The 27,936-nt window shown below is 40.0% G+C and overlaps 3 protein-coding genes across 3 annotated transcripts; 1 reads left to right on the top strand and 2 right to left on the bottom strand.

The window, feature by feature from the left end:
• Positions 1–1,419: 1,419 nt before the first annotated feature.
• LOC125373527 lies at positions 1,420–5,732 on the top strand. The gene is made up of 3 exons (XM_048384653.1): positions 1,420–1,804; positions 2,045–2,205; positions 2,533–5,732. The coding sequence occupies exons 1-3, from the start codon at positions 1,547–1,549 to the stop codon at positions 3,725–3,727; spliced, it is 1,614 nt and encodes a 537-aa protein (XP_048240610.1). The 5' UTR covers positions 1,420–1,546; the 3' UTR covers positions 3,728–5,732.
• On the bottom strand, positions 5,442–8,185 carry LOC124141093. The gene is made up of 2 exons (XM_046508991.2): positions 7,664–8,185; positions 5,442–7,241 (listed from the first exon to the last, which is right to left on the bottom strand). The coding sequence occupies exons 1-2, from the start codon at positions 8,017–8,019 to the stop codon at positions 6,044–6,046; spliced, it is 1,554 nt and encodes a 517-aa protein (XP_046364947.2). The 5' UTR covers positions 8,020–8,185; the 3' UTR covers positions 5,442–6,043.
• A 5,086-nt stretch (positions 8,186–13,271) lies between these two features.
• LOC124116322 lies at positions 13,272–26,925 on the bottom strand. The gene is made up of 7 exons (XM_046477604.2): positions 25,815–26,925; positions 20,552–20,678; positions 19,173–19,338; positions 17,922–18,948; positions 17,661–17,778; positions 14,720–14,874; positions 13,272–14,443 (listed from the first exon to the last, which is right to left on the bottom strand). The coding sequence occupies exons 1-7, from the start codon at positions 26,765–26,767 to the stop codon at positions 14,338–14,340; spliced, it is 2,652 nt and encodes an 883-aa protein (XP_046333560.2). The 5' UTR covers positions 26,768–26,925; the 3' UTR covers positions 13,272–14,337.
• Positions 26,926–27,936: the final 1,011 nt, after the last annotated feature.

The following is a 27,936-nucleotide window of genomic DNA, read 5'->3' as shown; positions in this document are numbered from 1 at the left end:
GTCGGAAACACACACACACACACACACATACATAATTTTGACAAAACTATACTTAAGATATACATAACATATCACAATGATAGCTGATTTAATATATGTTATAGATAATCATAGTAATTCATTTCATATTGTTATCAACCTTAACTATGTGGCCATACTAATTATGTCTCTCCATATGTGTAGTTTACACAAGTACACATATTAACTGTGGTAACGCCACAGCGATGGGGGCAGTGGGATAGCCTAGTGGTTACAGCGTTCGATCGTCAAGCCGAAGACCCAGTTCGATTCCCCACATGGGTACAATGTGTGAAGCCCATTTCTGGTGTTACCCATGATATAACTGGATTATTGTTAAAAGCGACGTGAAACCATTCTCACTCACTCACAGCGGTGTTTATCAAATTACTATATGCAAGTACATATATTTGTAGATTTGCACAAGACAAGAAACACAATTCAAGTTAAACATACATCAAATGTCAAAAAGAACATTTACGGACAACCTTATGACACACTGTAAATCATATACTACCGAAAACAAGTTATAGAACACCAACAATTATAAGATTGTATTTTTGCAAAACAATCAGCCATGACTAATTAACCATAGTCTTCTTAACTTCTTTTGAAAAGTATATATTTAGATTTTAACCTGATTTATTTAGAGCGTATGGCCATGATCTGCCACGCGCTTTCGGCGAGATGGTCACATACAACTGAATAGGGCCATAAATAAATCAATTACATTTTACGCAAAAATCGGTGGATTGTTTTAAAATCACCTACGTCTGTACAGTTAAATTATGTTTTAAGTAAATAGTGGGAAAAGTTCAACATTACCTCCCAATTGCAGCTGATATCACATGCGGCCCCTGTAGTGGTCAAGAGGGGATACTGCTTAACCGCGAGAAAGCGATAAAGCGATAAAGCGATAGAGCGAGAAAGCGATGTCCCCTCTCGTCCACCATAATGGGCGGCCATTCGGTCAAAAAATACAAAGTTGAAAAAAAGGATAAAAGTACGCAATTAAGGTCAAATATTACGAATAAAGAACTAAATGTTACTACTAAAGGTCAAAATACAATATTAATAGTCAAATGTTACGAAAAGACGTCATAAGAAAAGAAAGAACAATGTGTACGAAAGAACGTCAGTGAGCACGAAAGGACGTTTTCAATAAAGAACGACAGTGAGCACGAAAGGACGTTTTCAATAAAGAGCGTCAGTGAGCACGAAAGGACGTTGACAATAAAGAACGCCAGATGGCGCTGCAATTTGTAAAACATTCCGAGTTAAATCGGCTTGTTCCGCTGTGTATAGTATATGATAACTGCATGCCGAGGTGCACAATGTATTACGTCATTCCTCGTGCACTCACCGTCTGACGTCACACATATATATATACATGTATTCGACTTTCCGAAAAGTCAAGTTCAATGAGAGTTATCCGTCTTGAGTTGGAACTCTTCAATTGGTTGAATGAACTTCCGCCGAGTACTGTCAACTTCCGTCGAAAACAGCGCGCTGCTTCGAAGCTGTCAAAATGGGGAAGCAATACTGCTGTATTTGTAGCAATTTTAGGGGAAAGATAGTCGGTGAAAGAATAGTATCTCTACACGTCATTCCAGTAAGCAAGTCCCTACGACAAGCGTGGATAAGGCGACTTCGGTTAGTGAGAAAAGACCTCACAGTGACCAAGCACACGGAAATTTGCTCAGAACATTTCGTGGGTGGTAACGGTCCAGGCATAGGGCATGATGTTCCATCGATTTTTCCGAAGAAAAATTACAGTACTTGCACAGTGAGTTATGTTGATTCTTATAAGATTTATGCTATTGTTGGTGTATTTAATGTGTTTTATCGTTTGTGAATGTTATGTGATTGTGAAAAAAGTGCTATGATTAAAACTTGAAATGAAAAAAACAAACAAAAACGTTTCAAGTTGTGTTGATCTTAAAATTTTATGTATCCTCTCTTTCATCTTATTTGTTTGAATAAATAGAAAAAAAATGTCTCAGTGTCTGTTGATAATTTGTTGCAGGTGTCTGATGCTGACTTTGTTGATACCTCGAAGCCAAATGAAAGCCCATTCAAGCAGGCCTGTGACCCTGAATCTCCCAAAGTGACTATGCAGGTACATGGAGGGACTCCTCAGTCTGATGAAATTGAACATCATTCCACAACATTCAGTCAAGGTGCCAGGTACAGCGGGAACATAAGTTTTTTCTCTTTTTTGAATTTGTTGATTATTATGAGAAGTTATGCTTAACAAGACAAAATATAAAAATCATGGTGTAGTCTCTCTTACTTACAGAACAATAAAATATAAAGAACATAAAATATATATAGAGAGCATAAAATATAATAGAGCATTGACCAATAAACTTGATAATACACTTCTTATATTAGCTTTTGTATTAACAGATTTATGTTAATTTATTTTTTATTAATTTTAATTCCTTTAACCTCAAAATATCGGAAAAAAACTATATATTTAATGTGATGAAAAGCTATTTATTATTTTGACAGATCCTATGACGTTGCATCAATTATGCTGCATGACTACTGTGAGGCTGTGTGTGAAGACGACATCAGTTGCAAAAGATATGGATCATCGCAAACAGAAATGGTGGAAGTTAGAAGCATGTCTACTCAAACTGACGATGTAATGTTCCAGTGTTTAAATCCTGTGAAAACATCCTGTGCAATGACTCAGACTGAGACTGAAAATAAAAAAGTCTTTCGCAATCAAGCCACTCAAGTCAAACTTCCTGATTTAACATTTTTTGATGTGAAGAATGATTCAGAATTGGTAACCTATTATACAGGTCTTGTGGATGCAGAAAAGTTTTCATGTTTATTTGACGAGTTTTCTGAGGTTCATGACAGGGACTATCCAACATCCAATATCGGACGCCCTAAATCTTTGTCTTTGATAGACGAGTTCTTTCTAGTGTTGATGCGTCTTAGACTTGGACTCCTAGTTGTTGATTTATCAAAGCGATTTCATATTTCCAGAAGCTGCTGTGCTGATATCATTAATAGATGGATTGATATTTTGTACAACAGTTTATCCTTCCTAGTTGTCTGGCCATCAATGGATACTATTAATACAACTATGCCTCAAGGTTTTAAAGATCTGTATCCAAATACAAGGGTTGTTATAGATTGTACAGAATTATTTACAGAAAAACCTTACTCTATTGGTAAACAGTCACAAATGTACAGTCATTATAAAAGTCACATAACATTTAAACCGCTTGTTGGTGTCACTCCAAATGGTGTTGTTAGCTTTGTCTCTGACTTGTGGTCAGGAGCTATAAGTGACCGGCAAATAACAGTAGAATCAGGACTTTTAGATTTGTGTGATGTAGGTGATGCAATCATGGCGGATAAGGGATTTACAATCTCAGACTTGACAACACCAAGAGGTATACTCTTAATAATTCCACCAAAGAAACATAAGAGAAAACAGCTGACTGCTGTAGAAATTGAACAAACTAGGAGAATAGCGAACTTGAGAATCCATGTTGAAAGGCACATGGAACGTGTCAAGAATTTCAGAATTTTGCAGGGTATAATTACAATTACAATTTCAAAATCTGTAAACAAAATCTGGAAAATCTGTAATGCTTTGACTACTCTGCTTCCCCCTCTTTATCCTCATGACCAAGAAATTGATGACAATTACTTCTTTGATGACAGTTCCTTGCTTGCTCTGTAATTAGTAGGATTAGCATAATCTTATTGCAGCTCCAGATGTGAATGGTCACATGATATTTTCTGCTGTATTTAAACTTAATAATCATGGTATCATGATAACAATTTTGTATTGAAAACATTGAGCCAAATAAGTCTAGACAAATAAGTCTATTTTTGTCCAATATGACTATTGACATGACCACCTACTGGTTGTCTATTTTTGTTTTACTTATTGAATCAAAGCATTGATATAAAAATCCTGACTCTTCATATAAGTAGCAAGTTGACCAAAGGGGGAAAATTAATCAGCCAACCATTCTGTCATTGAGACCGTGCGGGTGGAACGTTTTTAGCTCAAATATCCACCTCAGTTCAAGTGCTCTCCTCTTAACTGTGGTGTCAGTAGACTCAGGGTTTTCCTTGAGCTGTGCTATGATGTTATATCTAACATCTTTGGTGCTGTGATCATCACTATTGAAGTGATTAGCTACAGGTTTGTCTCTCTTGTAGCTGATGTCTGCAAAGTGTTCTTTCAGTCTAGTCTGAAATTCTCTTTTGGATTCTCAAACGTATTGTTTCTTGCATTTGTTACAAGTTAGCAAGTAAACTATGTTTTTACTTGTACATTCAAACTTGTGGATTTTGAATGTTTTGCCTAATGTCGAGCTGCGAAACGTATGTGTTTTACCTAAGGAGTTGCAGATTTTGCATCCTTCTCTTTTGCAACTCTCATTTACGAAGTTGACTACCTTGCCGCTAATTTGCGGTTTGGTGGGTGGGTGGGTAGTGTAGTACTGTCCTGAAGTAAGACAAGTTCTATGGATGAACAACTTCTTTATTACAATTAGTGCGACGTTTCGGTGTAGATCCTAACACCTTTATCAAGCAAGTGATGGATAGGGCTAAACAACATAGGTATATATACACTTATTGACATCTAAGTTGTTACAGTGACTAGTTGATGGACACAGAGAGGTGATTAAGCTAATTGGAAGCCAGTGGATGACTAATGAACACAGAGTAACTAGCAGAGTAAACAAGCAGACTGATGTGAATTTTATATTACCAAGTTTGTTAAAATCATTGGAGACTGCTTTGATAAACGACTCTAGTGTTGGGTCGGTATAAGGTCTAGGGGTCCAAGTGCTTTTGGGACCGAATTTGTGATCCAGTGTGTTTTGGAGCGGGTGTGAAGTGCCATCAATGGAAGAATCATGGAAAAAATGAGTGAGACATAATTTTCTGAAAAATTGTTTCAGGTCGGAAAAGGTTTTACTTTTGTCAGTAAATCTAGGGGTGGGGCTAAAAGTGAGTCCCTTGTTAAGAACCTCTAATTCAGATGGATTAAGGTCATAATCGGAAAGATTGATAACAAAGTTGTCATGATAAGATTCACCAGTTTTATTATCTGAGTTATTGTTCAGATTCAGATTAGAAAGTTTATTGCACAAACTGTTGTTGTTGAAGTTGAGGTGTTTCGACAACAGCTCTAGGGCCCGTTTGAGGTCCCGCGAATTGTTTCCTTGATTGCCCCTGTCGGGGCGGAAGTTCTGTCGTGGTCTGCGTAGTCCACGAGCTCGATCACGTGATGGTTGTCTCGAGGGGCGAAACTTGGGAGATTTGGCCCGTTTCTGGGTCGGGGTCCCTTGCACGTATAGTTTGGCGGCGAAGGGGTCAGATTTGATAGCCGCCTGTTGTAGGCTAACAAATCTGGTGTTGAATTTTTCATGTGTGGACTTGTGCTCTCTGTCTTTGACTGCTTGACAAGCAGTGTTGATGATGTTTTGAGAGTGTTGATCCGCTTTGGAGATAATTTTATCTTCCAACAGTTTCACTGATTCGTTGACGGAAACAAGCTGGCGTTCTAAAAGTTCTTTTTGTGTACTCATGAGTGTGAGTTTATCTTCATATAAGAACATAAACAATTTCATGTTTTAGCTGTGACAGCAGGATCATAGTCCCATGGTTCTAATTTTTGTGACAATAACTAAAAATGAAAGAAATAAAAGCTTGATGATTTTCTTAAATCATGTTGTCCATGTTGTCATTTCAAGACGTTACAGAAAATATGTTATTATATGTTATGGCTTAATAGAATGGTTCAAGAAATTACAAGGAGAAGAAGATATCCTATGTCTAAGCGACATACTATCTGAATGGTCAGTCGCCGTGAATGCGGCGTTAAGTAACAATTCACCCATTGAATGGTAAGTATCTATGACTATCAAAGAAAGATATGATATGGTATTGAGTGAAACATTGAATTGACTGAGTGAGCATAGGGTAAAACAACTGGTAAGATGGTAGTGCAACGGTCAATCTAATACAGTGAAACACCTCACTGGACACGTAGGGTATATTTTTCAGGAATAATGGCTGACAGATAGAAGCTGCGAAGCCTTGTGACCATCTGATGCCACTTGTTCTCGTCAAATGTAATCCTTTCAATAGATATCCCTTTGAGAGTCCACACCACAAAATCACACCAAGTTCTTTTGGTCAAGGCCATCTGTCCTTGTACTTGAAAGTAGTATGCATGGTTTTCTTTTAGAGTCACATTTTTGTCCACAATATGGCAGAAGAAATTTGTATTTGATGCAGCCTCTTCTGGTGTTAGATCTCTGAAAACAGATGGACATTTAATCTCTACTAAGCCATGTTGATTACTACATGTACTACAATCTGTGCATGACACAAGTCCATCAGGGCTAGTTGCAAGGTAAGGGTAGTCTGTATTCACAATTAGTCCACACTGAGACACTTTCAACTGTGGATGAAGACCTGCCATTTTGTTGATATACTGCCGCCTTGCTGCCGATTCATGTGAAAGTCCCCATCTGGTATGTCTGTTACCAAATTCGCCCCGATATCCCATTAGGTCACATACAAGTCTATCTGGAGCTGTAGATGTCTGTCGGATAAATACTTTGCCAAACTGTGAACTTGTTATCCTTTCCAATCTGGCTTCCTTCCAAAACTTTGTTTTATGTTGTCCTCTTGTCATTCTCTCTATTGACCTCACATCCTTTTCTGACACTTTCATGGAATCAAAATAATTTTGAAAGGTAGTTTGACAGGTTGGCGATTTAATATCAACATAGTCAGGAATACAACGATCAATGCATGGTATTTTTGGAAGTTCTGGCATAGGTTCAGGAGCTTGAGTAACAGTAGTTGTATTAACAACATATCCACATTTACTTTTTGTTTCATGACCAATTAACTTCTTATTAAATCTTGTGAGATTTATTGTTGTCTGTGGCATGTTGCTGTTGGGACACATTGATCTTTTGTTGATTGTTCCATTCTGTATTCCGACAGTACCTTGTGTAGTCCCAGTACCTTTTTGTTGACTCTTCCTGCCACTTGACATCAGGTTCAAGTCATCCGATTTCATTGGATCCAACTTCCTTTTTCTGGGAATTTTCCACTTGCACTCAACTGATGTGCATGAAAGCAAACCATCCTTTTTCTTCTGACTAATTTCTGCAAGGGCATGAAGCAGGGCTGATACATGATTACAAGCCTCCCCGGCACTGCAAAAACAAAATTAGTTATATTTATTAATATTATTTGGACTCTAGCTTTAATATTATGAAATAACAATCAAATGCATATAAAATGACACAGTCATGTTTCCTCTATTTCACCCTAAATAATTATTATTTTTAATGTAATCAGCTAAAGATGTCACATATTAATAAGCAACAATATCAATAATCTGTTTATTTATTTAAATTAACAAAAGTGAATGAGAGGTCCCACAAAGGAAGAGATTTTAAAATGTATCAATTACTTTGCTGGTATTTGGAATTAATAATTTACAAATCTTTTGATCAAACTTAATATTTGGAACATATTTTCTTTGAAAAGGTTTTTAAACGTTTTGTTTGTAAAAAAACAGCGATCTAGATATAGATGACACGACTGTAGTTATATAAATGCAAAGTCTACATACCCAGCTGCACAAGTACAATTTGCTGAATGAACACGACCTGTAACTTTTGAGAGACTTGCCCAAACTTCGTGATCGGGGCTTTTCTTAGGATCCGCTGTTGGTAGTGATGGTATGACACGGCATCTGACAAACATATGGTCACAGTTGTGATGGATGTTGTGTAGAGCTACGCCGTGAACATGTCTATCTTGGTAAAACACCACTGCCTTCATTTGTCGTTTAGCCATCATGGGTTTCGTGTCTGAAGTCCTATGGTTGCTAAGTACCATATAATTGTAGATTTCCTTCTCTGAGAATTCCGGCAATGATTCAACAGCATCGTTCCATCCAATCATTAATGTAGTGGGGTCTGGCATTCGATATCCGCTGGGTGTGACGAGCTTCCGTTGCAAGGATATAACGCCTTTACTTGGTTGTACTAAGGTGGTTGCATCCAAACGAAGTGCCTTCGCCCCTCTTGCTCGCGCTAAAACTTGTGCTCTTATCCCAGTCACCTTTTGATTTCGTTCCCGTAGGTATTCACGCAATTTTGAAGGTTTACTCGACGGAAGTGAACGTGAAAAGGGGACATCACTCTAATTTTCTTTGCAAAGGGAGATAACAACACTTTTCGGAAAGTCGAATAGAGCGAGTTCGATCGCTCGATAATGTATAATGTACACATTGTGTATTAACATGTTGCGTTAAGCTTTAGGACAGTAATACACATTGATTATTTACCATGGGGAAGGACTATGAATGGCGCATGTTATGCTAACTTATTGAAAAGATTGCATGAGTTAACACCAGTCATGTTGCAGTATGGGAATGTGGAGACAGGCTTGTACTTCATGCAGCGTATTCACCAGATCTGACCTCTTGTGATTGCTACCTGTTTTCAGATTTGGGTAAAACACTTTTGTGGTCGGAGATTTAATGAGGACCAATAATTTGTTGCTGCTGTAGAGGTCTGGTTACAGACTAAGATTTCACCTTCTGCAACATGGCGATGACTGACATGGAATAAATGTCCTGGCCTGCAAGGGGACTTTGTTGAAAAATAACTAAAGCTCACAAAAGTATTACAGTTGGATGTAGGCAAGGATGAAAACGTTTTGATACTCCTTTTAGAGATTTATTTATTACGCGAGCTTTTGCACATTATCTAATTTCAACGTTGAATTAAAGGACGTTGCTGGTAATAGGGTGGCAAATTAATACATTCGTCGATGATTGAACCATAGCTTCACCCAAGGTGCATTAACCTGGCAATAAAGTGTCATAAGAAAAGAGGAGATGCAGATAATAAAATAACAAGAACAGCATTACCATAAACATCACCAAGTTAGAAACATCAGCATTCAACAGAGAAATCTGCTGTGAAGGCAAGGGCCAGTTCATGTTAATTGTGTGACTTCATAAGAATCAGAAGATGGTTTATAGGGTAGGAAATGGATTGTAACTACCTTCAAGCAAAATTTATTACTTAGCACAAAAATGTAATTGCACAGGGCTGCATCTGTTGACCATGAATACGACATTTCTAACAATTGTCCACTTGGTCCAAGACGGGCCAGGATTGCATCTGTTGACCATGAATACGACATTTCTAACAATTGTCCACTTGGTCCAAGAGGGGCCAGGATTGCATCTGTTGACAATGAATACGACATTTCTAACAATTGTCCACTTGGTCCAAGAGGGGCCAGGACTGCATCTGTTGACAATGAATACGACATTTCTAACAATTGTCCACTTGGTCCAAGAGGGGCCAGGACTGCATCTGTTGACCATGAATACGACATTTCTAACAATTGTCCACTTGGTCCAAGAGGGGCCAGGACTGCATCTGTTGACAATGAATACGACATTTCTAACAATTGTCCACTTTGTCCAAGAGGGGCCAGGATTGCATCTGTTGACAATGAATACGACATTTCTAACAATTGTCCACTTGGTCCAAGAGGGGCCAGGATTGCATCTGTTGACAATGAATACGACATTTCTAACAATTGTCCACTTGGTCCAAGAGGGGCCAGGACTGCATCTGTTGACAATGAATACGACATTTCTAACAATTGTCCACTTGGTCCAAGAGGGGCCAGGACTGCATCTGTTGACCATGAATACGACATTTCTAACAATTGTCCACTTGGTCCAAGAGGGGCCAGGACTGCATCTGTTGACCATGAATACGACATTTCTAACAATTGTCCACTTGGTCCAAGAGGGGCCAGGACTGCATCTGTTGACAATGAATACGACATTTCTAACAATTGTCCACTTGGTCCAAGAGGGGCCAGGACTGCATCTGTTGACAATGAATACGACATTTCTAACAATTGTCCTCTTGGTCCAAGAGGGGCCAGGACTGCATCTGTTGACAATGAATACGACATTTCTAACAATTGTCCACTTGGTCCAAGAGGGGCCAGGACTGCATCTGTTGACAATGAATACGACATTTCTAACAATTGTCCACTTGGTCCAAGAGGGGCCAGGACTGCATCTGTTGACCATGAATACGACATTTCTAACAATTGTCCACTTGGTCCAAGAGGGGCCAGGACTGCATCTGTTGACAATGAATACGACATTTCTAACAATTGTCCACTTTGTCCAAGAGGGGCCAAGATTGCAATGATACCATGTCATGATGCTTTGACATGTTTGCTTTATTATTTCTGAACCTGTATGCCACGATGCTTGCATAACAACATGTGCACTCGTGTGTTATATGCACCCTTAATTATGGGCAATTAAATTCTGAAAAAGTATATTTGTCGTGTATAATACGCACAGACTTTTCTTTTGTATCGTTCCAGGCTGTCAGCATAAACCACAATATTGACAATCTTTCAACTCTATTTTTTCTCACCAAAATTATATTCTAATAAGAGACCCATAGTTCTAATGTTGAGAGCGCCATGGGTGCTTATTACGTCGAATACGGTACATCTGTCATTGTCTGTATGTTGAGTAAACAGTTGCATCCTCAAAGGATCAGGTACAAGTGCCTGTGGGTGCACTATAGCTGGTCCCCAGTACTGTACAGTGCCTCTATGTGTACTATAGCTGGTCCCCAGTACTGTACAGTGTCTGAATGTGCACTATAGCTGGCCCCTAGTTCTGTACAGTGTCTCTATGTGCACTTTAGCTGGCCCCTAGTATTGCACAGTGCCTGTGTGTGCACTATAGCTTGTCCCTAATACTGTACAGTGCCTGTGTGTGTACTATAGCTGGTCCTCAATAATGTACAGTGCCTGTGTGTGCACTATATCTGGTCCCTAATACTATACAGTGCCTGTGTGTGTACTATAGCTGGTCCTCAATAATGCACAGTGCCTGTGTGTGTACTATAGCTGGCCCCTAGTACTGTACAGTGCCTCTATGTGTACTATAGCTGGTCTCTAATACTGTACAGTGCCTGTGTGTGTACTATAGCTGGACCCTAATACTGTACAGTGCCTGTGTGTGTACTATAGCTGGTCTCTAATACTGTACAGTGCCTCTATGTGTACTATAGCTTGTCCCTAATACTGTACAGTGCCTGTGTGTGTACTATAGCTGGTCTCTAATACTGTACAGTGCCTGTGTGTGTACTATAGCTGGTCCCTAGTACTGTACAGTGTCTGTGTGTGTACTATAGCTGGTCCCTTGTACTGTACAGTGCCTGTGTGTGTACTATAGCTGGTCCCTAATAATGTACAGTGCTTCTATGTGCACTATAGCTGGCCCAAAGTATTGTACAGTGCCTCTATGTGTACTATAGCTGGTCCCTAATACTGTACAGTGTGTGTGTGTGTACTATAGCTGGTCCCTAATACTGTACAGTGCCTCTATGTGCACTATAGCTGGTCCCTAATACTGTACAGTGCTTCAATGTGCACTATAGCTGGCCCAAAGTATTGTACAGTGCCTCTATGTGTACTATAGCTGGTCCCTAATACTGTACAGTGTGTGTGTGTGTACTATAGCTGGTCCCTAATACTGTACAGTGCCTCTATGTGCACTATAGCTGGTCCCTAATACTGTACAGTGCCTGTGTGTGCACTATAGCTGGTCCCTAATACTGTACAGTGCCTCTATGTGCACTATAGCTGGTCCCCAGTACTGTACAGTGCCTCTATGTGTACTATAGCTGGTCTCTAATACTGTACAGCGCCTGTGTGTGTACTATAGCTGGTCTCTAATACTGTACAGTGCCTCTATGTGCACTATAGCTGGTCCCTAATACTGTACAGTGCCTCTATGTGCACTATAGCTGGTCTCTAATACTGCACAGTGCCTGTGTGTGTACTATAGCTGGTCCCTAATACTGTACAGTGTCTCTATGTGTACTAGAGCTGGTCCCTAATACTGTACAGTGTGTGTGTACTATAGCTGGCCCCTAGTACTGTACAGTGCCTGTATGTGTACTATAGCTGGTCCCCAATACTGTACAGTGCCTGTGTGTGTACTATAGCTGGCCCAAAGTATTGTACAGTGCCTCTATGTGTACTATAGCTGGTCCCTAATACTGTACAGTGTGTGTGTGTGTGTACTATAGCTGGCCAAAGGTATTGTACAGTGCCTCTATGTGCACTATAGCTGGTCCCTAATACTGTACAGTGCCTGTGTGTGTACTATAGCTGGTCCCCAATACTATAGCTGGTCCCTAATACTGTACAGTGTGTGTGTGTGTACTATAGCTGGCCAAAAGTATTGTACAGTGCCTCTCTATGTGCACTATAGCTGGTCCCTAATACTGTACTGTGCCTGTGTGTGTACTATAGCTGGTCCCCAATACTGTACAGTGTCTCTATGTGTACTAGAGCTGGTCCCTAATACTGTACAGTGTGTGTGTACTATAGCTGGCCCCTAGTACTGTACAGTGCCTGTATGTGTACTATAGCTGGTCCCCAATACTGTACAGTGCCTGTGTGTGTACTATAGCTGGCCCAAAGTATTGTACAGTGCCTCTATGTGTACTATAGCTGGTCCCTAATACTGTACAGTGTGTGTGTGTGTGTACTATAGCTGGCCAAAGGTATTGTACAGTGCCTCTATGTGCACTATAGCTGGTCCCTAATACTGTACTGTGCCTGTGTGTGTACTATAGCTGGTCCCCAATACTATAGCTGGTCCCTAATACTGTACAGTGTGTGTGTGTGTACTATAGCTGGCCAAAAGTATTGTACAGTGCCTCTCTATGTGCACTATAGCTGGTCCCTAATACTGTACTGTGCCTGTGTGTGTACTATAGCTGGTCCCTAATACTGTACAGTGTCTCTATGTGTACTATAGCTGGTCCTTAATACTGTACAGTGCCTGTGTGTGTACTATAGCTGGTCCCCAATACTGTACAGTGCCTGTGTGTGTGTGTGTACCATAGCTGGTCCCCAGTACTGTACAGTGCCCCTATGTGCATTGTAGCTGGTAGCTGGACTATAGCTGGTCTGGTTCACGATACGTTTTCCAGGCATACAAATGTGTAGCCCAAGAGGAAGAACTTCATGGTTTTTCATATCACTGCTCTTGACCATACTTGTACCTAGTTGAAGCACATTTGGACCAAAACTACATGCTTTATCTTGATTGAACAAAATGAATTATGAATATATTATTATTAGAAAATACATGAGAAATATTCAATTTCTATAAAAACCATTTATTGATTTGTCATGTACAAAATCTCTTTACAAAGCCTAGAAATATATATAGTAGCAAATGGAACATGGGGAAGTGCCTATGGCAGGAATGAACGTGCATCGACAGAGATGATTTTAATCATGAAGGTTGCTAATTGCTTCTTACACAACAATTCCAAATGACTGTATTACTGATTCATTACTGATGTTGACTGCTCGGGTATTTGAAATGTAATGTTGTCAAATATATTTAACCTTAAGGTCAAAGAAGGGCATTTTGAGCACTTCTATTCATATTGTAGAGAATCGTTTATAACACTAAATGCCTGAAATTCAAGCCTAAGACAAAGATAAAATATAATACATGAAATATGTTAAATTTGTATAAAAAAATCAGATATTTAAAAAATATAGATATAATGTGTATGTACAAGGTGCCCTTCAGGGCTGATATGTTTTCATTCAGTGGCTCATGATATCACCTGTTCATGATCACGCAGGAAATGAGCATGGTATCACTATCACATATTTATATGTACAAGGTATAACATATTCAACATATGTACAAGTTTTAAAAAATTAATTTGCATCAAATTTATGAGCTATTAAAAAAAGTCTCATGAATGAAGACGGACTATATGATTGATAAAGTAAATCAAAGCACCTAAAAATTTCAAAGAGTCCCACATTACTTGTCATCTCCTAAAATCATAACAATCTTGGGCACAATCTGGAACTGTGTTTCATCAACAACTTAGGATTCTTGCTCGAATACATTGGAAGCTGTCAATCCCTTAAAATCTTTCGTATCAAAGAAACATATATAATCCTACAATGAGTTTGAACTCGGCTACTTTAGGCAAGATGGTGTGCCAGGCTCTGGACGACACAAAGCATAGGGTATAGTGTTGAAAATAGGATACAGCTTAAAACTGCAAGGGAACAGTCAATAGAAACACTAACAAAGGGAAGAATTTCTCCAAAATAGATGGTAAGACAAGAGGCCAGACTAGTTGTCTGCCGTGTGTGTCAGTGTGCAGCCAGCCAGCCAGCCACACAAGGGGATCATGTCCTTGTCCACGCTGAGACGGCACAGGCCAGGATCAGTGTCATCACCACACTTGCTGCCACAGACGACGCTCCCGCTATACGGCACTTCAGTGTAGCATACCTGAAACACATGCATAATAGGTCATTTCCATCCCCAATAACTTTAGCAAAATGTTTAGGTGATCAGTCCTACTCAGACTAATCAACAAAAGGGGGCTTTGTACAAAAATTATATTAAATGATGTTTTACACAGAGTCTTCAATCGTTTTAATTTTGAAGATCCTTGTCTTGGTTTAGACAGGTTACAAATGTTGCAAGTCTTCTCCAGGACAGACATCAAGAAACTGACGCAAATTTCACACAGAGACTGTATAGAGTACAGAGTTATCTGCCCACCTATTGGGTTCCCCAGCGCTCAACTTCCTCCATTCCTCCTCCATTGTCTGACCATCAAAGAACCAGGCCAAGTCGTTGAAGGGATATTCGTAACCTTGGCGACACTCACATTTGTAGCCACCACGCGTAAACCTCTTCCCCTCAGAAGGCACACACTGTGAGCAGATTGAAAGTAAAATGGACAAAAATACAATAGACATGGTAATACAGGATAAGGGGTGATTCATTGTTTAAACCATACATTAGTTCATTTGACAGAAGATCAATCAGGAGGAAGCATATAATATGCACTCCTTCTACAGTCCGTTTGACTCCAAATGAGAACGATGAATTGCAAAATAACTCCAAATCCAGAAAAGTGTATGAAACATCAATACGGTACTTGACCATGAATACCCGGTACCCAACAAAATCTGAATTTTGTTTAATTTAAGACCCATGACGGATGAGTGAGTGAGTGAGTGAGTTGGGTTTAACGCCGCTTTTAACAGTATTCCAGTTATATCACGGCGTGTCAGCTTATTGTGGGAGGAAAGCCCGAAGTGATGCAGGTCTCAGACGTTTACCACTTCGGTGAAACCCACGAGCACGGGTATGGTGCTGACTAACCTAGAAACATAATTAGGGCGAACCGGGATTCGAACCCACAATCATAGGTTTCTGGCGTGCCCAAGGGACGCAACTCTGCACAGCGAAGCGCGGCGCCTTAGACGACTGGGCCACCCGTGTCCTCCCCATGACGGATGAAGTTCTTTAAGAAACTATCATGTAATTTTGTATAGAAATGTGTACATGACACGTAGGGGGACAAACCGTGGAAGGAACAGCGCAAGCACGGTCTGCACGTGCTACACAGTGACCGTGTTCATTCAATGACAAGATGGGCTACTCAGCAGATGTTAAACAGTTGATGTTGAATGTGTATGATTTCTTAAGAAGTGAAGCAGAAAGAGCGAAGCCTTTTTATGCAATTAATAAATTCTTGAAACGAGCTTCAAAAGCTCTTGGTATTTCCCCTCAGAAACTTTAAAATGTTGTTAGTCGACGAGATACAAATAGTCAGGCCAAGGAGGTACGGAACATGTCAAAACCACGCAAGGTTGATAAATTAGACAGTTTTCAGAGGGATCAAGTCAGACGTGCAATTTTTAAACTGCACTCAGAAAATAAGTACCTGTCCCTAAGAATTTTGAAGAAACACCTTGAAACTGACCATGATTTACGTGTTACAAAGTACAAACTATGGCAGCTGTTGCATACATTTGGTTACAAATACAAAAAGATAACTGGAGAAAATAGGGCTATGTTGTGTGAACGGTCTGACATTGTTCGTCTCCGAAATCATTACCTTCGTACCATCAAGCAGAAACGTGAAGAAGGATATAAGCCCGTCTTCTTAGATGAGACATGGGTAAATGCGTCACACACAGCCAGCAGTCAGTGGGTACCCAGTGGTGACTGTAAGGAGTCTGGTAGAAAGTTACCAATGGGAAAGGGTGAAAGACTCCTAGTTCTCCATGCTGATTCTGCTAGTCAGGGTTTTCTCCCAGACTGTGACCTCGTCTTTAGAGCCAAGGCCAAAGACAACAGGGACTACCACACAGAAATGAACGGCAATGTATTTCTGGAGTGGGTGAAAGATAAATTAGTCCCTGCTTTGCCTACCAAGTCTCTCATTGTCATGGACAATGCACCGTATTATAGTGTGCAGGATCCAGAAAGCAAGACTCCAACCTCTAATAACCGTAAAGGAGACATGGTTACTTGGCTGCAAAGGAGGAACATTACCTTTCCTTCTCGAGCGACGAAACCACAGCTCTATGAAATCATCAAAACTATGAAACCTGACCCCGTGTATAAAGTTGATAGTTACATCAAGGGTCAGGGTCACGCTGTCTAACGACTGCCACCTTATCACTGCGACCTGAATCCAATCAAATTGGTATGGGGCATCGTCAAGGTAGATGTTGGACGATTGAACACAACGTTCAAATTACAAGACGTTGAACAACTCATAAAGGAATCCCTTGGTCGGGTAACAGTAGAAACATGGAGGCGTTGTGTGGCCTCAGTCGTTGACGAGATAGAGCCACGTTATTGGTCACGAGATGGACTACGGCCAGCAACAGTCCAACCTATAATAGTGGCAATCGGTTTAGGCACCAGCAGTTCCAACGACGAGATCTATGGCATGAGCGTCATTTCCCCTACCACAGAACGTGCAGTGCATGCGTGCTTGCGCTGTGCCTTCCACGGTTTGTCCCCCCTACGTGTCATGTACACATTTCTATACAAAATTACATGATAGTTTCTTAAAGAACTTCATCCGTCATGGGTCTTAAAATAAACAAAACTCAGATTTTGTTGGGTACCGGGTATTCATGGTCAAGTACCATATTGATGTTTCATACACTTTTCTGGATTTGGAGTTATTTTGCAATTCATCGTTCTCATTTGGAGTCAAACGGACTGTACAGAGATGTATTTAATGTAAACGTTTGGTCTTAGTATGGGGTGCTTAGATTACTTGCCGATTAGTCAAGAAGTTGACCTGAGGGTGCTTACTGGAGCATCGTGCATAATATGGTCAATACAGTATATAAACACATCAGGGGTTGAAAAGCGTGGGTACAAAATATGAAGGGTTGTGTTCGAGGCAACCATCTACATGATCTGGATGAATGAGCCTGATTATTTTCTAATTACAATATTATGACTTGTCAACATGTCTTGTGTACAGTATCATGAAAGATTTTTCAAATAAAGGAGTTCCCATTCTAAAACTCATTCCCTCACAAAGACGCCAGGTCCACGAAGCAATTGTTGGCACCAGAAAATAATCACTGTTATTGTCACGTGATTATTCCGCCAGTGCCAAGAACTGCAACCAGATGTCTCTCGCCTGAAAATGGTATATCTTTGAGGTACTAGTATTACTTACATATTGACTTTCAAAGTGACAGCGGGCTGTGTTCTTGAAGGAGTTGGCGCTATGGAACTCGGCCGGGCACTGGTTGATATCCAGGTAGTCAAGCTTGGCCTCCACAGTGACCACACCCCTGGACACACAGAAACTGGTCAGTACAAAGGTAAGCAAACAACATACATCCAGCAATAAACCTATGTCTATGTTCTGTGCCCGTATTTAACCATCAATATCTACGATACCACTACATTAGCGTGCTCTCAATTTGCACCTTACTTGAATTCAATCTCTGTCTTCAGACTGTTTTTCCCAAAGAATGGTACAACGTAAGTAACCACCCAATCATTGACCATGCCATCACACTTGAACTGTGGTCTTAGCCATTCTCCATCTTCATAGCGAGGTGCTCGGTAAGTCAGGGGGTAATATTCAAAGCGGATCAAACTGGTTCCCATCGGATTGGACCGGATCATGGGCTTAGCTGTGAATTTCTTCAGGCCATACTGATTGGTTGCCCATCTTGCTTTCATGTCCCTGTACCAGGATGCATCAACGTAATAGTCCTTAAAGCCAGCAAAGTCTATTGCTTTGTAATAATCCAGACCCTCATCCTTCAACTCTAGTTTGTAGGCATAAGGTCCGAAGAACTCTCGTGTAATACCGTCCGTAAATCTGGGGTCAGTGTTGTTGACGGGTGGTGACATGCGGAACTTGTACCTATCAAAGAAGACCCCACTGCCCTTTATCTTGAAGTCACTCATGACATTGGCAATGACTTCAGCAAAGATGTGAGTTTCATTTAGACGTCTGTCACCACGGAGGTTACCAAACTCTTCATACTCGTCGACATTCTGCAGGAAGTTGCTGAGGAAGTGTGCGAGTCTGAGTGCTGTGCGACCTTGAGCTTCAAAAAGCTTCTCGACGCCGTGCCCAGCATCTCCTGGCAAGTACAGCTCATGAGCCTGCTTGGACTGGCAATTCTCAGGCTTGGTTTGATACATCCTTTGCAAAATGTTCTCAAAGCGATTTGCTGCTATCTCATCCACAGCATCTCGCTTGTTGCGATGGATCTTGCGCGATGTGTCTCTCTTAGTGCGAGCAACCAGCTTACTTCTCTTCTCCCTTAACAACTTCTCTTTGTAGTCCTTGAGTCTTGCAACTAGGTGACGCTTCTGGCGGGGACTGGGTCGAGGACTCTGAGCTTTTGGGAGGGTCATCTCCAAAAACTCAGTTTTCTTCGACAAAACTGATCTCTTCTTCCTCTCAACAAACTCAGGCATCACGTTAGGGATGACTTGACGCTCTGAAAAAAGTGGAAACAATGTGTTTAACATTGCTGCAGAGAGTAAACATGATAAAACAACCTTATTCTTCCCAAATATTCATACTGCCCTTGATAATGTTTATGTAGCTTAGACCTGACCTAAATACAAAGAGATAATTCTGCAAGTAACTGGTGAGCTTGGCCAATCTGATTTAAAACATAAGATGAATAAATCACATGTTGTTATCTGAATTTGTACTCACCATCTACAGCAATGCAGTCGAAACCAACTTCATACTCATCTCGAGCGGCCTCCTCAATCTCCCATCCAAGGAAGGGGCCATCGTGGAACCAGGGGTAGTAGTACCCAGGCTGACACACACACTGGTAGCCTCCCCGTTTGAAGCCATACCCACTGATGGGCTCACACTGTGGGAACAAACACATGCACTGCTTCTTGTAATACCCTCCCCTTTACTGGATTGTATTACAATAAAAGAATGTTTTTATATATGATAAATACATTAACACAGAAATAATATGAAAATAAGAAAAACATTTCATCATATTTGTAGTGTCATTATCTACCTCACAAAAAATTCATTTTAACGCACGTTGGTTAAATTCATGCTGGTGAAATTTTTTGCATCAAGTATTATAAAGGAGGTGAGGTGAGGTGAAATTGGGTTTACCGTCGCGTCCAAGAGTATTATAAAGGAAAGTGTGGCTGTGTAACAAGGTCTGGTTGATAATCTCAGCATGCTCAGTGTTACATTAATATTGTTATTGTACATAAGGTACCTTGTTAACCATAATCTTAATGACAGAGTATCGGAGGTACACAGGCTCACGAGGCTGTGGAAGTGCAAACTTGTCCTTCAGCCAAAACTTGTATACAAAGGTCTCATTGGTATTTTTCAAGACTGTTACTCTTCACCAGATGGAGGTTTTTTCTTTGGCGGTAGTCATGTATTAATGAGTTCAGAGCGGAAAGATTGACAACAGGCAAAGGCCCATAATGTATGTTTAGGGACTGGTCATTTATTATAGGGGAAAGTGAGATTGGTCTTAGGACTATCATATCTTGTTGTATTGAACATGTTGAAAAAATTGTTATATTCACACACAAAAGTAAATCTGAACTAATGAATGCACTAACTAAAACATTACTACTAATCATGTCACGGTAATCATGTCATAACTGAATGTCGGGCTTTATGCTTACGAACTGACTAATCTTCTATTTGTTTACACAATGTTTGTCCAGATGAACCAGGGTACCTGGATGCTGTTTTAATGAGTATTTACGCCAAAATGAAATTTCACTTTCTCTTCAAACTGCAATACATTTCACAGTAACTTGTGTGAAGGACACAAATTGTGTAGCAGAATTTGAAATTTTGAATGTATTTAAATTGAAACGAATTAAACACACAAACAATTCTAAATCTTTAAAATAGAAAAAACAAGATTTAACTTGTATAAGCATGATAAGTCAAGTTGTAACAAAAACTACAATGCAAAAGGTAAGAACACAGTTACTTTTGTGTTTGAGTAAACATGTTGGACACTCAACACACTTTGCCAACATTAGTTTGTGCTGGCCTGTGTGACTGAGCATGCAGTTGCCTTGTGTTTTTACCATGGTAGTGCCTTTGCATCGGTCAGTTCCAGCGAAGTAGTTGGGGGGAGGGTTTCCCTCAGCTTGTGGACACTGGTTCATGTCAATACGTTCAAACTCAGTGTCCATCGTTGACACGGCCACAAACCTAGAATGTAAAAAATATTATATGCAACTAAACAAGAAAACCTTGCACTTCCCAAAACATCCAACATGGCACTCAGAACACAACGTCACTTACAGACACAGGGTCACTCAGCATTTCTCGCCAAAATTAATGTAAACAATAAGAATGAAATTTTGAATAAGATTAATAAAATAGGTCACAAACAGAAGCCCAGGTAGTCAATGAAAACTTTTTATAACCAGACAGTGTAAATACATGATTAATTTGGGTACTTCAGTATGGATTTGTTGACCTGGTATTTTGGGTGCTATGTGCTTACGGTAATGACTTTGCATTGGGGGGGAAAACACATCAAAACTCATTATGGCGTGTATAACGCGCACACCCCTCTACATGGCGGTGTCTCTTGGGGATAAAAGTGTGCTCTTTACTCCAGAAAATATGGTAGTCTGTTCCCCTTATCATGCTTATGTCAATCACACCAACATCAACATAATCACAAGGTGAAAATCAAATGAATATTAAAGTATACAAACTAACAGGTAATAATGAACCAAGAAGGTAACACAAAATACTTAACAACACTGAGTGAGTGAGTATAGTTTTACGCAGCTTTTAGCAATATCCCAACAATATCCAAGTGGGGAACACCAGAGATGGGCTTCACACATTGTACCCATGTGGGGGAAAAGAACCCAGGTTTTCAGTGTGATGAGCAAATGCTTGAACCACGAGACTACCCCACTCCCCCTACCCTACAAAGCCAACACCTGCATAGCTAAAACATTTCTCCAACTCCTACATAAAGGACCTTTTCAGCACATTTCACTTTTGGCTGAGATCAACCACAACTGAAACCAGTTAATAGCAGTTTAGTGCAGCTTTTTTTCGTGAAATGTTTTGCTCCAACTCAGAGCACCCATCTTGTCTCTCTTTTCCTCAAACTGCATTTCATGTTTGAAAAAAATCATTTATAAACCATTGTAAACCATTATGAACCATTGTAAACCATTGTAAACCATTATGAACCATTATAAACCACTACAAACCATTAAGAACAGGAGAAATAACAAAACACTTACAATGCATGGCTTGGAGAGCACAAATCTTAAAATCCATGAGACTATGTACCACATTCTTTCTTCTAGCACACTGAAACCCCCTGTTTGACTGCTTGTGAGTGGAGACAGCTCTGGCCGAGATGCTTGCCAGCATCCCTCTAATACCTGGCCAATAACAATCACTTTCACCACATGTCATATCACGTTAAGAGGGTGCACACTAGAAACTATCATTAGCAACTGTGGGACCATGTATTGCTTATTTAGCAGGCAGGTTGTCATGGGACTATCAGTCGAGGACCTTGTCAAGAGTTCACGGTCTTTGTGGTTGAAATTACTGAACAATTCACTAATGATGATATATACATGAAAAATTTCTATTACCATGGAAACAGCGAATCATTGCCCCGCTCAACTTGTCTTAAGGAAACTATAAGTGTAACTAGCTGTCCTAACTTTAATACATAAACATACAAAAAGTAATTCTCCATGTCATACGGGTTTGGTTTTCAGAGATATCTTGACCTGTTCAGAGGCTGATATTCGGCACCAATGCTGCAGCAAATATCAGTTAAACTACCCACATAGGAATACAGCAAATATCAGTTAAACTACCCACATAGGAATACAGCAAATATCAGTTAAACTACCTCATAGGAATACAGAAAATATCAGTTAAACTACCCACATAGGAATACAGCAAATATCAATTAAACTACCCACATACGAATACAGCAAATATCAGTTAAACTACCCACATAGGAATACAAAATTGTTTATAAAATATTTATTTAGTTTATTAGTAAAACATGTTAAACATTTTAACTGAAGTTAATATGTCTTTGAAGCAGTGACCTGTATTTCAATAACAACAGGACCAAGAAAGCAAAAGAGGCTGTAATGCTTAGATTGACATTATTGCGCTGACTGCTGTGTTAAACATTATAAAATACATCTTAAATTAAGAACATAAGAAGGTTTAAAAAACACATTTTAAAGATATTTTAACAATTAGCCTGACTAGGGCACTTAGTTTGGAGACCTACACAAATCCCTGGGTTTTGAAGGTTATGGTTATTTGATAAAACTGTTGACAGCGTAAATTATAACAAATTAGGCTGTTCAGACTATTTTCCATGGGTGGGAAATTCCTATCTGGTTACCGTCATGTGGTCCCCTATAGGTATGAGTGTCTGCCATTATCGTCAGCCTAACAAGCTATGGGACAGCCATGAAAGGTGTAACAGCCCACAAAGTTATTGCTAAAATTACAAACACACTGGTATCTTTGATGGCCTGCCAGGCTACACTTGTCAAGCACCCACAAAACCTCTCCCCTTATTGTTCAGTGTTCCCTTGCAGTAAACCAGTAATATATTGCCCATAGCAATGTTTTTCTGTATGATGTAGAAGTCCTTGCAGACAGAGTTTGTGCCATGGTAGACTTATACAGTGTAAGACAGTTAGTATTAATGAAGTCAAGTGCCCATGTTCAACACCTTAAACATAGATACATCAAATATTTATCCCTTGTGTGTTGTCTTTATGAGTTACTCAAACTTGCGCATGGAAATGTTGTTAGTGATACAAAGAATGGATTTTAAGCCTGTGAAAATACTAGATAGAAGAATTGCTCTAGTAGTTTGTAGATAGTTCAAGTGACAGCAGTTCCTGAGCCTCAGGCTAATGGGGTCGTGTTGATGGCACACGCTGATGATGCTGTACTATCTGGCAACTCCAAATCCAATTGAGGGACCGGATCAACAATAAACCACTAGATAGTTCAAGGCTCCAGATAAATGGGTTGGGCAATTGAGTATCCAGTCACATGTTGTCATTGATATTGGGTGTTTATAGTTTGTTTGTTTTTCCAATCTATTATTCACTGCAGTAAAGTTCTGGTAAAAGTGTATACATGTACCTGTATACCATGTATAGCTAACCAAATTCATATTATTGGGTTGTGTCGCCCAAAACAAATATTTTTAATGATAGCATTAATCATGTTAAACACTGTTAAATATGTGAAATTTAATCAATAACATTTTAGTCTTTCTCATACAATAATATGTTTCTAAAGTTTTTTCTAATCAGTAAAAATATACTCATCGACAAAAGAAACGTGAATACCATACATGGTGGTTAATGTATGAAGGATATAGCGAACAAATGGATAAAACGAACTGTTACAAAATCCCTGATTTATCTCCTATATATTATATAAAAATTACATACATAACGAAATCTCTACAGCGAACTAACATATGTAGCAAACTGATATCTGATCCCCGACAAGGCCAAATACCACTAATAGGTGACATGTTTAGGGAACTAAGAAATCTCACTCAGTGTCAAGTATATGCTACAATTACGTGCATTGTGTTTTCTTTTCTCCAAGATGGAAGACATTTCCCAGCAGAAACTTATATATAACGAACAAAGTATATAACAAACTGATTTCTCTGGTCCCTTGTAGCTTGCTATATCCATGTTCTACTGTACTTACAGACCACCGTCATATAGCTGAAATATTGCTGAGTGCAGCCTTAAACAAACAAACATCTGTACTCTACTCGTATTATTGTTAACATGGTTTTAACAGCAAATGTTGCAGAATTTCTTTAACTTCGGCCATATTATTCTGTTCTTTCTAAATATGCTAAAGTGACATGACGTTTTAACAGATGCTTTCAGAACTTCATGATCAACACAGACATTTAACATTTTGTTACTTATTCCATCTTGCTTACTCCCCCACAGTAACTCCCTGCAGGAAGATCTGCACTAGGGGAATACCAACCAGCATTGAGAAATGTTGAGGCACAGTACGATTGCAAAAAGCATTCAGACAAATCTAACATATTTCTGTATCGCAAAAGTAAACATGATCAGTGAATTCTGAATGCATAGACAGCCTTTTAAGCCACTCTATTACATTGTTAATGTTCTTGTGGATATTTCATACATCCTCTTGCACCATAGCATCTACACTCAAAGGGTGTGCCATTGAGGCGCATATCTGTGTTCTGTGCCGGTTTTTATTTGATACAAATAACTTTTTCATTTTGAGGCGGTAAAGAAATGAGGCCTAATAATAGGCTGACATCTGATTGGCTCATGAACACAAACACATATTTCACTTAGACAGGGTAATCAAATTTCAATGAAGTTTCACCCGACCCAATCTTCTGTGGAGGGGTCCTCATCCTCACACACACAGGGACCAGAGTAAGTGATCTGATTTTAACGAGATTGGTTATTTATGATGATGTAACCATGATATAATACAGACATAGCATATCTTAAAAACATTTACTGGTTTAATATACCAACTGTATTATCATATCTTAATCACAGTATATCTCATACCCCACTCACAATAAGAAGAATAGTAAAATAGATGTTGTCTATCTTTTTGCTATACATGCAGGTGTTTGAGAACCCTTTTACCCTTTCATTCAGCGATAGCATATACACTAGACTACTATGTGACACATTACTTGAATTTGTTTTCTTTATTTTTTGTATGGCCGTTATGACTTTTTTAACTATGGGTTGTGGCCGTTTTGAGTTTTTCTGTGACCATTTCGACTTTACCTTGTGAGGCTGTTTTGACCCGCTCCCCATCATTAATATCATACATGCATCAAAGTTTAATGGAAACCTTGTCCTCTTAATACATGTACTTGGGTTATCAGTTATTTCTATTTTGAACAAGATGATAGACACGAAAGAAATGTTGCAAGGAAGTATAGACTTGGAGTGACCACATCAAAAGTTGCTACGATATCTGACTGTAAATGGTCAAGTTTTGTCCAACTTTAAATTTGATCATGTCCAACAGTTCACCTTTCAGGTCACTGCTAGTCCCTTCCTCAGCTGAATGATGATCACATGGCGAGTGGGGACACTGTAGCAGCCCTCAAACTTTGTGACAAACTATAAATAAGTTATCAATAAAAGGTTTCATCTCTTTATGGTAACACAGTATCTAAATGCCAATCAACAGATGATCAAGTTTTGTTTTACTCATCTGTCATCTATTTGTGTACCATGCCATGTCTGCTTGCTGAAATAAAAACAACGTGGATCTCACCTGGGTCTTCTAAGATGGATGTATCTGGAATATCTGGGGAAGTACTCCACAACAGGGGCAGTGGCACTAACAATCCATTTGTTGGACCTTCCACAGTCAAAATATGGGGATGTAAACAGCACTGGGAGAGACTGATCTCCATCTGTCTGACTTGGCTGGGGAGGGCCGAAGAAGGATGTGTCCTCAAACTCATCACTGATGAAGTGCCCAGTAGTATTCGAGTACTTTATGCCCACAGAATACGTAAACTTTCGCAATGAGTCTGTTTCTCCTGTTATATCTGGCATCCAGAAGCTGTACCAAGGATTGGTCTTGTAGGCAGAGTTGGAGTAGTTGGAATCTCTTCCTGCTCCGTAATCATGAATGTCCATAGTATTGTTGGTCGGTTCTCGCAGGAAGTTGGTTGGTTCGTTGTAATCGTCAGCTCTCCATGCCCTTGGTCCAAAGAACGGAATGGTATTGTTGAACGGATAGGTACGAAACCAGTTGGGGTAGCTGCAGTTGAAGTCAAAATACAAGGCTGAACCGTTCAAGAAGCCTGGGCTCGCAGAAACATCAGCCGCCGCGGACATATAGTAATATTGTAAGCCTGGCTGGTTTAAGAAATCCCACGTATTGTTTAATTTCTGGTATATAAAACTATAGAAGAAGGCTCGGTTGAGGGCCATGTTGTGCATATGTAGCATAGCCGATCTGTTTGAGTATATCACTGTGCTCAAGAGATTGTTGTATTTTGGGATTTGGGCTATAGTTTCTCTGGGGAGATTTAACTGTTCGGCCGGTTTTGAACGACAATTTTCGCCAGTTACGGCCGAAAACATGTCATTAATATAGTCAAACTTGTCCGGCCTCATCCAAGAAAACGGAGCATCAGTTTCGGCAGCAAGATCGACCAGTGACAGTGCGCACAGACCAAGAAACGCCACCAAAGTCACACGTACTAACCGCGACATGGTTACCTGTCTTCTCACGAATAGTTTAAGTCCACATTAGGTTAACTTTCTTCATAAACAAACCTTTTCCGCGTTGGATCAAGTATACCTGGATTCAAAATGGCGGACGACACTCACCTTATTCAAATGAGTGACGCTTTGTGCAAAGGGTCAGGTAAGCGAACTGCACAGGTGTGTTAGTAAAGTAGGTCACGGTTGACAACGACATGCCAACATGTTACAACAAATAAATAGATGAATATTTTGTGAGTCTTAGCTATTATTAACTTCAAACCAATTTGTATTTATTTTTCGTGAATATTTCGGTTTTTGTCATTGCACACCTGAGAGCAAGAGATAGATGATTAGCACATGCTTGCCGCCAGAGTGCGCTGTTAATGCGGAACTCTCTTCATACCTGCGATGTTTATCACAGATCTAATTATAGCTCCCCCTCTCTATGACTAACTCCATCATGTAATGCTATGTATATATAAAATGTTTTAGTAGTAGTGAGCATACAATCTTGAGTTAGACGCCACTATCATTATTCCTCCATGTGTACGATATTATTCATTTGCGTTTACTTTTCTTTGAATCGGCATACGGTGTGTTCCTTTCTCTGAAGTGTTTTAATACATGGTGACTATACATAACCTCCCTCGAGGACGGGTCTCCGTGTGTAAGAGGTGACTATACATAACCTCCCTCGAGGACGGGTCTCCGTGTGTAAGAGGTGACTATACATAACCTCTCCCGAGGACGGGTCTCCGTGTGTAAGAGGTGACTATACATAACCTCCCTCGAGGACGGGTCTCCGTGTGTAAGAGGTGACTATACATAACCTCCCTCGAGGACGGGTCTCCGTGTGTAAGAGGTGACTATACATAACCTCCCTCGAGGACGGGTCTCCGTGTGTAAGAGGTGACCTTACATAACCTCCCTCGAGGACGGGTCTCCGTGTGTAAGAGGTGACTATACATAACCTCCCTCGAGGACGGGTCTCCGTGTGTAAGAGGTGACCTTACATAACCTCCCTCGAGGACGGGTCTCCGTGTGTAAGAGGTGACCTTACATAACCTCCCTCGAGGACGGGTCTCCGTGTGTAAGAGGTGACTATACATAACCTCCCCCGAGGACGGGTCTCCGTGTGTAAGAGGTGACTATACATAACCTCCCTCGAGGACGGG

The sequence above is a fragment of the Haliotis rufescens genome, unplaced genomic scaffold (genome assembly GCF_023055435.1).
Source record: "Haliotis rufescens isolate VD_foot unplaced genomic scaffold, xgHalRufe1.0.p SCAF_5, whole genome shotgun sequence".
Taxonomy (NCBI): Eukaryota; Metazoa; Mollusca; class Gastropoda; order Lepetellida; family Haliotidae; genus Haliotis; species Haliotis rufescens.
This window is presented reverse-complemented; position numbering and strand designations above follow the sequence as displayed.

Coding starts and splice junctions, on each gene's coding strand:
- LOC125373527 (XM_048384653.1), top strand. CDS start 1,547: ATGGGGAAGCAATACTGCTGTATTTGTAGCAATTTTAGGGGAAAGATA. Junction 1,805..2,044: donor AAAATTACAGTACTTGCACA/GTGAGTTATGTT, acceptor AATTTGTTGCAG/GTGTCTGATGCTGACTTTGT. Junction 2,206..2,532: donor ACATTCAGTCAAGGTGCCAG/GTACAGCGGGAA, acceptor TTATTTTGACAG/ATCCTATGACGTTGCATCAA.
- LOC124141093 (XM_046508991.2), bottom strand. CDS start 8,019: ATGCCAGACCCCACTACATTAATGATTGGATGGAACGATGCTGTTGAA. Junction 7,242..7,663: donor AATTGTACTTGTGCAGCTGG/GTATGTAGACTT, acceptor TTGTTTTTGCAG/TGCCGGGGAGGCTTGTAATC.
- LOC124116322 (XM_046477604.2), bottom strand. CDS start 26,767: ATGTCGCGGTTAGTACGTGTGACTTTGGTGGCGTTTCTTGGTCTGTGC. Junction 14,875..17,660: donor GTCACTTTGAAAGTCAATAT/GTAAGTAATACT, acceptor ATCTGCTCACAG/TGTGTGCCTTCTGAGGGGAA. Junction 14,444..14,719: donor AGCGCTGGGGAACCCAATAG/GTGGGCAGATAA, acceptor CATGTGTTTCAG/GTATGCTACACTGAAGTGCC.